This window comes from Balaenoptera musculus, chromosome X (genome assembly GCF_009873245.2).
Source record: "Balaenoptera musculus isolate JJ_BM4_2016_0621 chromosome X, mBalMus1.pri.v3, whole genome shotgun sequence".
In the NCBI taxonomy this organism is placed as follows: Eukaryota; Metazoa; Chordata; class Mammalia; order Artiodactyla; family Balaenopteridae; genus Balaenoptera; species Balaenoptera musculus.
The window spans coordinates 42,909,928-42,926,996 of record NC_045806.1 but is presented as its reverse complement, the minus strand read 5'-3'; the positions used below and the strand labels follow the sequence as shown (position 1 = coordinate 42,926,996).

Genomic DNA, 17,069 nt, shown 5'->3' with positions numbered 1-17,069 from the left:
AACCAAAAAAACTATAAAAATAATTCATTGACCTAGACAAGGAGAACCAAAATGCTCAGGTTTTTTCTGAGTTATAGTTTTGACACAGGTTTCCCATTATTTTAGTCCCTCAGAGGAACAAATAATTGCTCTCTCTTGGCCTTTAGAATGTAGCCAGGGAGGAAGAATACTCTAGAAGTAGGAGACAAAGAGGAAAAGGGAGGGAAAGGGGAAGTAGCTGGAACTGACTAGAGGCAGAGACCAGGAGGTCAAGTTCTTGGCAGGAGAACTCTTCTTAAAACCTAGAAGACTCTTTCCCCAGGCAAGAATTTCATTCATTAAAAGGAGGGCCAGAGAAAGTTGTCACTTGTGTAAATCTCCAGCTCCAGGTTGAAAGTTATGGTTGGAACACTTAAACACATGCACACAGCTCTCAAGGAGTAGCATGGGGGAGCCTTGTTGTGATGGAACAGTAGTTCTACATCTTGATTGTGGTGGTGGCTACACAAATCTACGCATGTGCTAAAACTGTGGAGAACTACACACACACACACACACACACACACACACACAGACTCACCCTAAATCCGGAGCTTCTCAAACTTTTCTACCCAAGTACATACTCCTAAGCTAGGAGAGAGGATAGGGGGTGGGGTACCCAGAGCAGAGCTGAAATAGATATTCTGTTTTATCTTAAACATAGGACTTTTGCATTCTTTTTTAATGATTGTTTACATTTAATTTTTGAAAACATTTTCTTCCAAATACTGATCAGGAAAAACTGATATTCTGGGAAAGCACATAGCATGCATCCTGAGGTTTCACATACCCTCTGGTACGCTGACCTAACCCCAGTCTGAGAAGCACAGACTTAAACCCTCTCACACGTGTAGTATGTAGCTAACCCAAGCCAATATGCACAGTCAGATATATGTACATAAACACTCTTATTTCTGACTTTATTATTTTCTTACCCTTCTTTTACCTTCACTGAGTCTGTGGGGGTGTGTGCCATTTCAAATTGTTTGTGGACCAAAGTAGGTATGAAAATAAATTTTAAAAGTACAAACAAACATCCTAGTCTTGTCCCCCTCACTTTACCAACAGAGTAGATGAGGAGTGAGCTGAGATAGTACCTGTTTTAGTTGGTGGAAGCCAGAGTGGAATTGGGAGTTGAGAGTTGTTTTGTGTGTTTTCGTGTTTAGTAGGAGAGATCTAACATACAAACCAAATGGTAAGAGAAAGGTAAGGAACCAAAAAACAAAGTTACTTTTACATCCAAAAAGATATGCTAAAAGACAATGACAAATGAAAATTTTAATTTAATCTCAAAATGTATGGGCAATTTTATTCCTGAGTTTCTGTTATTTTGCTATGGCATATATCATAATTTTTTTAATGTTCTAATGCAATGCTCAGGGAAAAATCGCTTAAACACATTTTTAACCCATTCCATCATTTGTTAGAAATTATAGCTTACCTGTTGGCTGACTCTGACATTTCTACGGAAATAACTAGAGAAAGATTCAGTCACACGGTGTACTAACAACTAAGAAGAAACATCAGGCTTGTTTAAAACAAGAAAAACGTTTTAAGTTGTTGTGTAAGCATCAAACAACTCCACATGTCAGAAGAGATAGAAATAGGGCTGCACTTAAACCACAGAGAAAGGCAGCTGGCACTGGTTCCCCTTTTCACGAAAAGGAAAATAAAGGAAGATTCCACAATTGCCACGAGGACAGTATAAGAAATGAAGTAAATGTAAGAATAATTAAATCAGTGGTTCAGAAATCTTCACTAGGTGTTACCTCATTCGTGCTGATGATCAGCTGGGACCAGCTATTCCACTCTGGGCATTTGTCTCTGTCTTCAAAGGTGACGTGCTGGGAGTTCCAGCAACAGTGTTCATGGTTAAACCAGATTCCCCCTGTGCATATACCTTCTTTTAAGTCTGTCATCCAGTGAGCAGAGATGTCTATCAAGCCAGCTAGGGAACCTGATTTGAGGGGAGGGAAGGAAAGGCCACAGTTGTCAGAGAAAATAAGGGAAAAGGAATCAAAATAATGGACAAGTATATACTTTCTCATTCCATCTGCAACCTCCTTCTGATTGTCTGTCTGCTTGCTTTTCACCTTTTATCTCTAATGGATTTTACCTGTTATTAAATGCCTGTTCAAGAGGGGAAAAAACAACAACAACAACATTGTCTGCATTAAACACTGTTGTGTGCAGGATCTCTACTGTATATGGGAAACTTAGAGGAGAGCAAAGTGGTTGGGTGGGAGCAAGGGGCGAGTGGATTTGACTTTTAGCTGCTTCCCCTGGCAAAGACTCTGCTTTGACTTAGAGTTGATGAACACTGATCCATAAAGACAGTCAAGTTTCTTGAAGTTTATTTTATTCTCACTTTATACATAAAACTGAGAAAATGTGAATTGCCCATGTTGAAGAATGTTATATGATATTTATTTGAGGTGGCTTGCCAAGGGCAGTTGATGAAGACCATGGGGAGAAGGGCTCAGTCTCCATACCGATTTGGCTCCAGCAGCGAGGGAATTTGAGCGGTGGCAGGAAGGCATTCTAGGCTAAGGGAACTGAAGTTATAAAAGCACAAACTGTGATGTACATGCAAGATTAGATGAAGCTGTAGGTAGGCTGAAGCCTCCTGAGCCTAGGATGTCAACATTCTGAAGCTTTCTTAGTGAGAAGGAGCAAATAATATTTTATACAGAACGTTCCTCAAAGAAAATTATGAGAAAATGAATGGGGACTAATGCACTACAGCTAATAGACTGATAGGGTTAAGATAGTTGTAGTACTTTCAATTCTGGCCTTCTCATCATTTCTGCTGTCCAGATGAAGAAACGCTGGCATAAAGAAATTAAATGGTCTAGAATCGTGCTTTAGGGAAATAGCAAAGACATCATAAAATTCACAGCCCCTGAATTCCCAGACTGTTCCTGCATTCTGACACACTGCTTCTATTGCTGCTCTCCAATGCTTAAAAACAAAATACCCTGTGTGTATGAGGGAAAGAAAAATATTCACTGACCACCTAGTGACAAGACATACTTTAAAAAGTTGAGGATATCACGCCTACGTTCCAACAGGCTGGAGGCCATGTCATGTGTGTGTTTTGGTAGGTGCTAAGTGTTAACACACTCTCTTAGTTATTTACATATTTGAATAACCTAGTCAAATCTAACAAATTGTTTGACACCTACTCTTGGCCACTCCAGTTCCCGCCGTCTCTTCCTTCTAACTCCTATTGCACTTACTGCCTGGATTCAGAAAACTAACACGATGTTAAAGAGTTTGGCTAATTCTCCGGTTGTTTCACGTGCGCATGTCTTATTCTACCTAACACTGGTACCCTCCATCCTATCTTCCCATCTACGTCTCCTTCTCCTTCTTTTCCCAATTGGCTCTTTCTTCCCTGGTTACAAATATTAGCAGGTTTCCCCTACCCTAAAGAATGAAATGCTTCCCCTTGTCCATGCTACCATTTCAAGCTTCTGTCCCTTCTCTCCTTCCAGTGACTACCCAGTATCCCCAAAACTTCTACAATGGTTGCCTTCCCTTGAAATCTGGCTCCTGGGTACTCCCTGGTGGTCCAGTGGTTAGGACTCGGTGCTTTCACTGCAGGGGCCTGGGTTCGATCCCTGGTAGGGGAACTAAGATTCTGTAAGCCGCGTGGTGCAGCCAAGAAAAAAAAAAAAGAAATCTGGCTCCTAATATTTATCTGAGATGCTTTTTCAAGGTCACTGGTATCCTCCTAACTGCTAAACTACATAACCTTTTCTCAGCCCCCTTCCTTCTCGTCAGCTTCTGTGCAATACTTGACATTACGGACCACTCAGTCTATTATGAGCCAGCTCTAAATTGTCCAGACCACGTCTCTCTTCTGTGCAAGCCAGAAAAGGGACAGCATTAACACCCTAGACCATGGGTTGGCAAACTATGGCCCGAGGGTCAAATCTGCCTCTGTGTTTTTAAATAGAGTTTTTCTTGGTCACATTCCAGCTCGTTTATTTTCCTACTTTCTATGGCTACGTTCTTGCTATACAGACCATTTGGCCCACAAATCCTAAAATATTTACTATCTGGCCCTTTACAGAAAAGGCTTGCTGACCCCTGGCCCAGATAATCTTTGAAAACTCTGCTATGGATGAACCATTTCTCATTTGCCGCGATCATTTTATACTCCATGGCTCATGAATTATCTCTAAGTAACAGCAGCATTGTGAACAACTGGGCACTGTGTTGAGTGCTGTATCGCTGTATTTCATTCAATTCTCGCAACAAACTTGTAATATAGGTACTCTGATTATCCCCATTTTACAAGTCAGTAAACTAAAGCCTCCAAGGGTTAAGAAACTTGCCTGAAGTCACAAAACTAGCAAGTGGTGGGGCTGGGATTCAAATCCAGGTGGCCATAAACTAGAGCCTGTGCTATTAACTACCATTCCATCCCAACCGCCATCCAATTTCCCACCTTTTATTTTAGCTCAATATTCTAAATCTTCCTAGGCCCATCTTCTAATGCCACAAGGATATAAGTCTCAGCATCTCTGCCTGGTATTCTTGGCTATCTGCCTCCCCCATGGGAGGGGAAGCCTGCTTGGGAACCTGCTTTAAAGCTGTATTGCATAGCAAGTGTACTATTCCTGGTTAAGATTATATATATATATATATATTTTTAAAAGATCTAAGGGTCTGGCTTTTTAAAATTTATTTATTTATTTTTATTTATTTATTTATGGTTGTGCTGGGTCTTCGTTTCTGTGCGAGGGCTTTCTCTAGTTGTGGCAAGTGGGGGCCACTCTTCATCGCGGTGCGCGGACCTCTCACTATCGCGGCCTCTCCTGTTGCGGAGCACAGGCTCCAGACGCGCAGGCTCAGTATTTGTGGCTCACGGGCCTAGCTGCTCCGCGGCATGCGGGATCCTCCCAGACCAGGGCTCGAACCCGTGTTCCCTGCATTAGCAGGCAGATTCTCAACCACTGCGCCACCAGGAAAGCCCAAGATTATATATTATTTGGAGTGGCCTAGGAGGTTGATGGAGAAGATAGGAAAAGGTGGTACCATCCCAGTCCTCGGCCACCATGAAAGAGTAAGAATTTAGGCCCCTTAAGGGTATGAGCCATATCTTACATGATTTTCTTTACTCCCAAATGAGAGAGTAGATATTTAAGAAATAGCTACAAAAATCTCTCAGGAAGTCCTCTTCTACATGTTCTTTCCTAAACCCCATGCTTACTAATATGTTAAAAAAAAAAAAAAGGGAATTCCCTGGCTGTCCAGTGGTTAGAACTCAGCGCTTTCACTGCTAGGGCACGGGTTCAATCCCTGGTTGGGGATCAGATCCTGCAAGCCACGAGGCACGGCAAAAAAACAAAAACAAAACCAAAAAAAAACCCTGTCTCTAATAGAAAGGTTCTTCCTCAAGACAAGCACCAAAAGGCAGTACTAACAGCACCTTAAAATGGATACAATATTTTATAGCATACAAATGCACTTAAATGCATTTCCTCATTTAACCTCATTTGTTTAAGGAAGGAGATGAGGTATTAGTACCTCTTTATAGACGGGGACATCAAGCTTCCCAAAGGTCCACGAGCAATTCCGTTCATGTAGAAAAACAGTAAAGCACAGCATTCAATTCAGTCCATGACTTGGGAGAGGGGCACACCACAATTTTAGGAGATTTGTTTAGAAAGCTAACATGGTTTACCATACCTGATAAAAGCCCAATAAGTAGCATCAACAACCAGCCAGAAAAAGCATCGCTCACACTGTGAATTAAGGCCCATGTTGACTCCTTGCTTTTATTGGTAATCTAGGGAGAAATGAGAAAACGTTGATACATTCTACACACACTCTTGCTTTTTTACCTCAAAATGTGCAATAAAGAAACACAAAGACAAACCTATTCATTGGGAATAGAGTCCAATTTAGAGTTACTACTCAAATCTTTGGCTGAACCAACGCCACTGCGAACTTTGAGCTTTATTGAACCCTGTCTTACTGAACCCCACCTTCATCTCCAGTATTGCAATGCCTGCAAGTACCTTCTTCAGGACTTCCCTATTAGCTGCTAAATTCTTATAACATCAGTCTGTTTTGCTTATTGCAGCGGTCTCTTTCTAGCCTGCACATCAGATAGTCCAAAGATGGTCTCTTGACTCACAGCAAATAGTTTGATTGTTTTTCAAAGAATAAACCAACATGGGCTTATTTGAGGGGCTAAAAGTACAATTTGTGGCTTTCTACCTGGGGCTGTGCTTCAGGTCAGGCAAATTCCAAGACCTGATACCACAAACCTCTTACTGTACAGTGATCACAGATGCTAAATGATATCAGGGATGATCTCTTCCATTTTCAAAAACCTGCTGGGAATATCTGCAGCTTTCAAGAGGTGCAGAAACTTTTACCTTTTAGGTCCTAGCCTTGTCAATTTAAGCCTTCAGTGCCCACACTTCAAAACCAAGCATTCTAACAGCTTTGTCATTAGTACTTCCCCCTTCTCTGTACCTCTATTTCTTATCTTTGAAACTGTAAGTTAGCTACCCCATCTTGATCTGCAGCAACATCACAAGTAATAAATTATTATAAAATTTTAAAAGCAGTTTAAAATTACATTTTGACTTATGACTTTAAGTTTCCAATTTAGGTGCTGAAAGTAGATGAGGTGACACTTTTCCCTGTGACAGTGTTTCCATTCAGATGATGAACAGTTAATGCTAAAAAAAGGTCACTTTTGAACATTTGATAAACACATTTTAATTGATTTTGAATTATTATTAGCTGATATAATGTGTCTCAGATGCAACCATTTTGATATAACGGGAAATGTGCCCTTATCATACCACAGGTAGCTTTCACAATCTGAGTAACATGTTGAATAAGCAAATGGTGACAAACTGAACTCTGAATACAGATAGCAAAAATTCTAAAGCCGTAAGATTCTATATTTTAAAGGCTGCCTGATGAATTGATATAACAGAAAGAATATGTGTGTATGTTCCCAAATAGCAGGAATCTTATAAAAAACAGAATGTTTTATAGAGATCACCTTTTTGAGTTAGGAGAAGAAAACTCTATGGGATTATGACAAATCCAAGGACTACAAAGAAATTTCTCAAAACCTGTACCGGGGACAACCTGACTCCTGGGTTTAGGTGGTCTTGAGAAAGCCAGTCAGGAGCTGGGAAAGGAATGAAAAGTGATCTGAACCTGACAGCTCAGGAGATTCACTCAGGTCTGAGAGGAGGAAGTCATGAATTCAGGAGAGAATGGAGTCAACTTAAAAATCGAATTTTTAATTTGGAATCAAAGCAGAAATAGTAAGAAAGAAAAAATAATCATACTTAACTGTTGGCTGAAGAAATGTTCCCTACTGAATCAGGATGACTGGGGCTGGGGCCCTACCTTTTGAATAAGCTCTCTATGTGCTCCTGACACAAACTAGAAATTGTGATTCCCTGATTTAAATGATACACAGCGATAAGTTAAAGGCAAATGACCTTGGCGGACTGCTCTGAGAAGTTTTCACAGTACTTTGAAAAGAGAAAAGTAGGGAGATTCTCTTGTCATATTCAAAACAAACTGGGCCATAGCTATAAGTACCATCTATCACCTATCATATTAATGTCATTGATTTGAATTTGATTGGTCTTGTGGTTTTGTGTGAGTTGAATGCATAAATTTGCTTTGGTTTTATGGTTGTACAAGAGCTATAATCACGGGTTTACCCTGTAAGCTTCAGTAAACACTACAGCTCTGAGATTATTTTTCTTTTATTCCTTTAAAAAGAGCCCTTTTACTTTTCTTAGGTGTAAAAATCCTGCTTCAAGGGAAAACCATAAAAGAGAGATGAGATGGGGAAGGAAGATCTTTGAAATTTAATTTGGTTCCTCCCACCAACTTTGTTTTCACCTATCTGCACAGGCATTTATACCCAAGGATCCTTTTCAACCACTTACTATCGGGAGAGAAATCATCATTAAATATAAATTCTTTTCAAAATCATATACAAGATACCTTAAAAATAAAAATATATTAAAAATAAAACCCTACATGTCCAACAGAAAACAGATTCAGCCACATCCAGGGTTGAGGGAAAGAATACATATAAAGAATCTCCCAGGGCTTCCCTGGTGGCGCAGTGGTTGAGAATCTGCCTGCCAATGCAGGGGACACGGGTTCGAGCCCTGGTCTGGGAAGATCCCACATGCCACAGAGCAACTGGGTCCGTGAGCCACAATTACTGAGCCTGCACGTCTGGAGCCTGTGCTCCGCAACGAGAGAGGCCACGATAGTGAGAGGCCCGTGCACCGCGATGAAGAGTGGCCCCCACTTGCCGCAACAAGAGAAAGCCCTCGCAGAGAAACGAAGACCCAATGCAGCCATAAATAAATAAATAAATAAAAATTTAAAAAAAAAAAAAAAAAAAAAGAATCTATATCTTCAACTTCTTCTCCTGATGCTTCCTAACACTCACTCACAAAGCATCTTTCGTCTTACCTCTCGGTGCCTATCCCGGTCTCGAGACTTCTCTCTCACCCAATCAATTGTATTGAAATCATCATAGGTCCCCACGCCAGGGATTGGCTCCTCCAAGAAGTCCATCATCCTATTTGAAGAACCTATTCCTCCACCATTGTATGACTTGTCCTCTGGATTGAACAGAAAACAGACATTAGTACTTCAGACACTCTGGACATTTTTAATACCTCTTTTATGAGCACCAAGAGGTGAGCCCTTAAACTATCAGATGACTACTGTTAGGGTGTGCTGATAAAGCAGAATAATCACCTGGTAGGAACATCCATCACATTCAGAAGTTTCTGTGGCTTAGGCACAAAACGATGAGCATCTCGAGGCAGTGTGAATGGAAAGGGACGTATGAGAGCCACAGTACAAAGGGAGAGTTGACAGGGGTTGAAGTTCAGTGGGAAAGGATTTGTGAAACAGAAAACAGGAGCTTGGAGCAGCTTAGGTATTTCAGTTTCTGCTCTAGGATGAAGACAAAAGGGTCAAAGGTCTTTGCAGACAAATCAAGTCAGAAACCATTTTACATTTATAAGGCAGTAATTCCATCCTCAGAGGTGGCTTTTGCCTGACTGGGGACTCCAAAGAAAGCATGTAGGTCTCTTCTAGAGTTAAGCTGGCTGGAATGTACATATTTCCCTTCCATAGATATAAGACTTTGATTCCTGATGCCATGGGTTTGTGGAAACTTTTACTGAGTATGCCAGGACAGTCTAAGATTTCCAAGTAGAGATTTAAAGCAAAGTGCATGGCTCAGAGATGACATGTCCCTCCCTGATCCTTCAACTGGAAGAAACATATCCTTTTGGCCAACAATCACAGTCCTTCACCTGCTTCGTTTTTAGCACTTCTACTACAATTACTTAAGCAAATGCTTTACCTTCTTTTCTAGACTATAAGCTCTTTGAGGGTAGCCCTATTATCTGATTTACCATTGCCTTCTCCAGTGTCTAGCACATAGCCACGACCCAAAAGTATCAGCTGAACCCAAGTTTGTTTGATGAACAGTTGGGATGAGGGAGGAGTATTCAAACTCAGAAGTTGCACTTACACAAGGTTCCTTAGTATTGCTTAACAAACTTCTTCAAAATATTTCCACAATCCTCTGGTGGAACAAGATTTCACTATTAAACACAAAATGTAAAACCGTATTCAGGAATGCATGCAAATGCACAATGAGGAAAAATGCAGAGTAATGCCGTCAATGAACTCAACCAGCCACAGCTCACATTGGCAGCATCAACCTTGGCAGGGACAAAGTTCTATCGAGACTGTTTGGTGATGAATCCCTCTGCGGAGAAGGCCAAAGTGGGCCTGAGCTGACCCCCTCTTCCCCCATCCATACCCCCACCTTCACTCTAAACTCCTAATAGACAACTTGAGCACCCTCAAAGGATAAGTTTGAATTAACACCCAAGTTGCACCTGGTTTACAAAGTCTAAGTCTCCTGAATACCTAGTTCAGCATACCTTTCACAAGCAACACACACATATGAAAGGAAAAGCTCTGCAGAATCCAAATCATAGTAAGGGTGGGGGTGGGGTGGGGGTGGAGTGGAGGAGATGAACAAGTTAATCTTAAAACCCCTAACCAAAGTCCTTTCCATATCTTCAAGCATACCTGGCCGTAAAATGGTTGGCTGCTGAATCACCAGCCCAGCATTTCCTATCATGTCAGTGGCATACTGATAAAGATTAATGCTGGTGTGTGGTTTGAGAGCTTGGAGGGAAACAGCCAGCCGGGAAATGAGGGCAGAAAGAGACTAAAGTATGTGGGGCAGGGGGGAACCAAGCTGTTTCAATTCTCAAGACAAATGCTGACATGAACACAGGACACCAACCAACCAGAAACTGACTTTTTAAAGCAGGTTAATGCTTCAATTGAATTTGGTCTGGTTTAAGTGTGCTCCTTTCAGGAGAAATTTTCAAAGGATTTTGTGAAACTGATTTTTAAAAGCACCCAATAGTTACCTAACGTTACACTATATATCAAATGAGGCCCCCAGCTCGAAGAATATTAAGACGAAATGAAGATCTGCAACAAGCTTCCTAACAGGAAAGAAAAAATCCTATTACATCACTAGGTAACATGAGCACTGCATCACCCTTCTTTGTAGATAGTCTCCTATTATAAATGCAAATTGTCAGGCAGCTCTAAAAGAGCAGGCAGTGATTAGAATCCAACAACAGACTGCTTGTGATTCTCCAGATCCCCTTTTCCCTGGGGTCACGCTTCGGTCCTTGGCCAGGCTCAAGTCTGCTTACCTTCAATCACAGCTTTCTTTTTTTCTGCCTCAAGGAAGAAATAACCTTGGCAGCCCGCATTTGCTCATTTAGGTTGAGGAGCTTTTACAGAAGGAGCCCCGGTCTGAACTGCTTTAGAAGGGCACTTGCTGCATTCTCTGCCTTTCACAGGAACAAACGCCACCTAAAGAACCACCAGTGTTCCCTGGCGGTCAGAATGTGATGTCACTGCTGGAATCACGTGACCAGACCCTTGGACCAGCCTTGGAGAAAGGAAGATTTTTAACCGAGCACAGAAGCCTTAAAGATGTAGTCTCATCTAAACAAATGTCATCAAACTTGGGGCAGTCAGGTCAGTTCAGAAAACTGGGATCCAGAAAGTTTTAGTTTTCAGACCTCATTTAGCAGAAAATCTATGAAGGCAAAGTAGAAATATCGGAAAGCATTTAGAGTTACAGGGACCCTAAGTTTAAAAAAAAAAAAAAACGAGGCAGGGGAGACAGGCAAATATAGAAAGGTTTTTTAAAACAAGGCACTGGATACCAATAACACAGATAAAATCTCACAAACGTAAGGAGCTAAATAAGTGAAATGAGTGACAGATGCCGGACACAAGAGAGCACATAATGTGATTCTATTCATGTAAGTTCAAAGTCAGCCAAACCTAAAGTATATCGTTTTAGGACACAAATGTAAGTGACTACATTACAAAGAGAAGCAAGAAAATGACAAAAGTAAAGACAATAAAGCCAGAAGTAAAACCAGAGGAGAGAGGGGGTCGCCATCTGGATGGAGCACACGGTGAGGGTGGGGCTTCTGGAAGGCTGGCAATTTTTCTTAATCTGGGCAGGGGTTACCTGAGAATTCACATTATAATTATTCTTTAAACTGTACACACATGTTTTATGTCTTTCTATGCACACATCATAGAGAAAATTATGAAAAACTGAACCACATATGAACTTACTATACAAAGTCAGTTCTTTAATACCACCTAGTAACTTTGAAAACTCAGAAAGCAGTCAAGAAAATAAGGTGTGTTAGTGGTAGTGCTCTACCTAGAAAGCAACATCAAGTCTGATCTCATTAATCCAACCTGAGTAAAAGTAGCTATTTCAGCCATGAAAATTAATTCACTACTACAGTTGCATTGTTTCAAAGGCTTTCCCTTCTCTTGTCTTATTCCGAAGGCTATTTTTAAGCAGGTTTTAATAAATTGTGCAGTAAGGCCAGTCCAGTAAAGAAGAATGAAATTGCCATCTCTCACTATACCTACCACTGCTGTATGATATATGGGAAAGTTGTTAAGAGAGTAAATCCTAAGAGTTCTCATCACAAGAAGAAAACTTTTTCCTTTTTTCTTTTCTTCTTTCTTTTCCTTTTATTGTATCTATATGAGAAGATGGATGTTAGCTGAACCTACTGTGGTAATCATTTCACAATATATGTAAATCAAAGCATCCTGCTGTATGCCTTAAACTTATACAGTGATGTATGTCAATTATTTCTCAATAGAACTGGAAACAAGAAAAGAAAAAAACTGCCATCTCCAAACTCCCTACGTGAATCCACAGGACAGCCACTGTTGAACATTAATCTAGTCAGTATGCTCCAATAATCAGACCTGAATGTAGGGCTTTAAAATGTTGTGATTACTCTCATCAGTTCTTAAGGCCCAATTCATCCTGAAACGTCAGTACAACAAAACCTCAGGAAATGTGAGGCGCTTCATGGAACCTGTATGCTTTTGGTCCGTCCATCACTATGATGACATCTCAGTCTCTTGATGAACTAACCTAGCACTAATGAGAAGTAAAATGAAGTGGCAATGGAGAGTATTGTGGCAAAGAACTAAAAAGCTTAAAAAGCAAAACCTATGGCCCAAGTGTGACTGTCTTATACAATTACACTTTTAGAAAAGTATGTATATCTTACTTAGGATGACGGGGCCAACCTCACAAGCCTCCTTCAAAGTTATTCTTTACTCAATAGGATTCTGCCTATAGTATCTGAAGACCACTACAGAATTAACTTACTTTAATAAGATTTACATTATCTTTTTAGATTATTTTATACTTTAAGATACTATCTTTTTTGGTACTTAAAAAGTGTGTAGTTCTTCAATGTACAGTGATTGGATTGCATAACCACTACCATGTCAATAACTTTTGATGAAAGTTCATGTGTTTTTCAAATACTCCATCAGTGCTTCTAGGGGAGGAACTTTTTTATTCCATGTAAATTTACCTCTTTTGAAAACTAGAGGGCTGATAACCATGACACAGTCCTCATACTAAAATGAGATTTAATTACAATTCAGATTAAGAAATGAGGCACTGGACTTGTAGCAACGTGGGTGGACCTAGAGATTATCATACTAAGTGAAGTAACTCAGAGAAAGACAAATAGCATATGATATCACTTATATGTGGAATCTAAAAAATGATACAAATGAATTTATTTACAAAATTAAAACAGACTCACAGACATAGAAAACAAACGTATGGTTACTAAAGGGGAAGGAGAGGGGGATAAATTAGGAGTTTGGGATTAGCAGATACATATTACTATATATAAAATAGATAACCAACACGGACCTACTGTGTAGCACAGGGAACTATACTCAATATTTTGTAATAACCTATAAGGGAAAAGAATCTGAAAAGGAATATACACACACACACACACACACACACACACACATATATATATATACACACACACACACTAAAATTACAATGAGAATTGTTGTATTCAAGTTTTTGGCTGTAATTTATGCAATTGCTTTTTGTGATTTTTTTAGAAAAGGAGGCACCTGTGTTACTTCATTACTGTAAAATTTTCTTAACCAAAATTTGGTGAATTTTAGTAGTCAGTCTACCTCACTTTTTGCTTATGATTCTAAATTGTTTTAAGTTGTGTTTACAGTATGTTCTTGTCCTTTAACTTGGTGAATGTAGTAAATTTCTCTCCCATCCCCCCCAAAATATATATGAATCACTTTGCTGTACACCAGAAACTAACACAACATTGTAAATCAACTATACTTTAATTTAAAAAAAAAAAAGAAATGAGGCACTGGTATTCAGAACTTGACATTATATTTCTTTTACTCTTTTCTACCCCTCTATTCCCTTCTCTGCCAAATTTGTAATCTCTAGCACATGTTTCTTTATACAGACTGCCAGGTCAACATATTATTATGGAAATAAGAGAAAGAAATGCTTACCAATTTTTAACGCATCCTATGATAAAACCGCAATGATAAAGTTAATATTTGGGGACAAACAGAGTTATCTTTGTGGAACACAGATCTGATCAGATCATTTTCTGTTTCTAACACGTTAGTGGCTTGTACAACAATGTTTTTAAAACTTTCAACATAGCATAGGAAGACCACTTAATGAGCATTTGGCACAAGTATGGACTAGGAATTATAAGATATTCATTGTAATTTTCAGAATTGGAAAAAAATATTTTATTTTTTTAAATAAGTAAAGTTTTAAAAAAGAGAGCAGTGTTGTTTTAAAAAAAAAGATTTTGAAATATTTTTCCAACCACTTTGGAAAAAATATTTTTAAATGTACAATAAGGATGATGACAATGATACTACTAATTTTTTAAGGTTTTACCAATGAGAGGGATGAAACTGTTTGCACTCTTTCACAGAGGTATCTATATCTGACTTGATGACAAACAGCTTAAGCTGTGGGTCTTATTCCACATCCAACTGGTTTCTTTTCTTAGCATTTTTATTACTTAGTAGAAAGAAATATTAACGCCATAAAACTAAGTTGTCAAGAATGGCAGTAGAGATTATTCCATTCAGGACCAACTACTGAGGTACAAAGAAAGTAGTAAAATGCAAAAGGCTTTTCAAAAAACAGTGTATTAATAGTTAAGCTTCTTTAGATAAACAAGGACCTACTGTATAGCACAGGGAACTACAGTCAATATCTTGTTATAACCTATAATGGAAAAAAATCTGAAAAAGAATATATATATCTTATATATATACACACATATATATATATGAATCACTTTGCTGTACAACCTGAAACACTGTAAAACAACTATACTTCAATTTAAAAAATGGTAATTAAAATAAAAGATTTAAGCTTCTGGTGTGTAAATACTCTACCAAGGGAAGAAGAGTAAAATTAAACAACGACCCTAAATATCACATTGGGGTGCTTATTAGGCAACTCTAGATTCCTGCCTCTATACAAAAAAAAAAGTAAAACTTAGGTAAGTTTTGAAGGCATAGTGTGCCCTTCAAAGTAAGTTATATTTAAAATGATTTAATGCTCTAGCAGGAAAATGATTCAGGTTAAAGTACATCTAGCTCTTAAATGATAAAAGTCCCCCGAAAGCTAATCTGGATTGCTTGAGTCTGGGAAAAAATGTACAAAAAACAAGTCAGAAAAATAAGTCAACCTTGAAACAGCTTTCCCGGTAAGTTACACTTAGGTCTAAAAACTTAATTAATGGGTTTTTAAAAGCACACTGCTTGAATGAGGAGGCATATAAATGAATGTATTTAGCTCATTTTCCTTTATGGAAACCACTTTCTAATTTTTTTCTAAAAATCACATGATGCTTAAAACTAGAAAACCCCTTAAAATACAAGAAAAGAAACTCCAGTTTGAGAATAATGTTTATTTCAATCCCTAACCAATATGCCATTAGACATTTCCCTGGGGAACTGAACAGTAACTGATTAAGTGAATTAGTTAAACACTAACAAAGACACAAGGGGAAAGAGGATAGAAGGAAACCTCATGCACCCTGAAGTACTGCTTTAGTGATAACCACAGCTGCATGAGGGCTCACTTATTGGCAGCAGCCTAAAGAAAGAAATAAGCACTCAAAGAAATGGAGCAGGGCTATTGGTATGTATCACAGGACTTGAAAATAGTTCCATTTTTAGAATGTATTTCAGTTTTTACAGGGATATATTGTATTTTTGCAAGGCTAAAAGCACATATACAAAAAAGTCAACACTCGACCTAGCACACATCAGCAGATATTCATCCTGCAATCTTTTAAACTGTACCTTCATTCAACAGCAAGTACTAAGGGTCTATTATGAGCCACTTCTCACTTCCATACCTGCACCCTTTTCCCTTCTTGTATTGGCTCATCCATTCCAGATCTCCCAATAAGCTATGAACCCTTTCACATTTCATTCACCTCTACGTTTCAGAGTACATTACAGTTGAAGCCCCAATAATTAGCCAACATTTTTAGGACCTTTCTATCTATCAACTTGTGCCTCCATTTTGCTTCCCCACTTACCGAAACCCAGTGGCTGAAAAGCAAATGCTTTTTTTTTTCCCCTGGCCACACCGCCCTGCGGCTTACAGGATTGAACCCAGGCCCACAGCAATGAAAGCATGGAGTCGGGACCACTGGACCGCCACGGAATTCCCCAGAAAAGCAAATGTCCTCCTATGTAAGCCCTGGAGAATGTCACAGGACCATGTTATGTTTTAATATACTATCTGAGTTTGGCCCCGGGACACTTATTCAGGGCGACTATTCCATTGATACGCATCTGTACAGCCATACTGGTTGTTAAATAGTGAAATACCTGTGGCTGTAGATAAATAACTACTCTTTCCCAAGGACTCTCCTCCCCCACCACCATCCCCCGGAGGCTCCTGAACTTTCCCATGATGCAGCAGCTGGAACACCAGGAGGCTCCAGAACAGTACCCGGAGCTATATCTGACATCCAATCTGACGGGTCAGTGCCTGTGTTGTTTTGACTGTCACCCTGCACCCATTTCATTTAAGGACTGACTGCTTGGTTCCTGCTCACAGCACGTTAAAATGTGAAGCTGTCTAAGAGGCAGGAAGGACAACAAAGAGGAAACTCTCTATCCCAGCTCTGCTGAGCTAGACAATAAGAGAGGTGGTGAGAGAGGTGGGTAACGGAACTGCAAAAACAATAATAAATCTATGATATGTACTATTAAAATGAAGTTTGAGGGCCATGAGAAGTATATAGGAAGGTGGGGCATGGGAGAAAGGGATAGGGAAAAGGCTTTCGAGATAAGCGTGAATCTAGATTCTTATACCACCTTCAGACTCCTTGGTTCCCACTGGATACAGCTCTGCCCCCACTGGGTTGTAGACATTTGCTTGACAGTGTACCTTTTATGCCTTCTATTCCCAGCATCTGCTCTAATGTGGAAGTTCCCCACCCAAATCACTTTCATTACCAGTGGAGCCAGGGTGCTAACTGCCAGAGTTACCAGTGTTAGGAAAAATAGCTTGAGGAGTATGGCTT

At 39.5% G+C, this 17,069-nt stretch overlaps 1 protein-coding gene across 8 annotated transcripts in view; it reads right to left on the bottom strand.

Moving 5' to 3' along the window:
- Positions 1 to 17,069, bottom strand: part of CLCN5 (chloride voltage-gated channel 5) — a 153,448-nt gene that overhangs the window by 18,566 nt on the left and 117,813 nt on the right. For 5 of the 8 annotated variants that reach the window (XR_005018361.1, XR_005018362.1, XM_036840165.1 and 2 more), the window contains 3 exons: positions 8,506 to 8,657; positions 5,719 to 5,818; positions 1,788 to 1,975 (listed from right to left, as the gene is read on the bottom strand). Coding sequence is in view for 6 of the 8 variants with exons in the window: in XM_036840165.1 (XP_036696060.1) it covers positions 1,788 to 1,975; positions 5,719 to 5,818; positions 8,506 to 8,657 (440 nt within the window). In the remaining 2 variants the exon portion in view is untranslated. The other 3 variants (XM_036840170.1, XM_036840168.1, XM_036840167.1) reach the window with 3 other exon arrangements.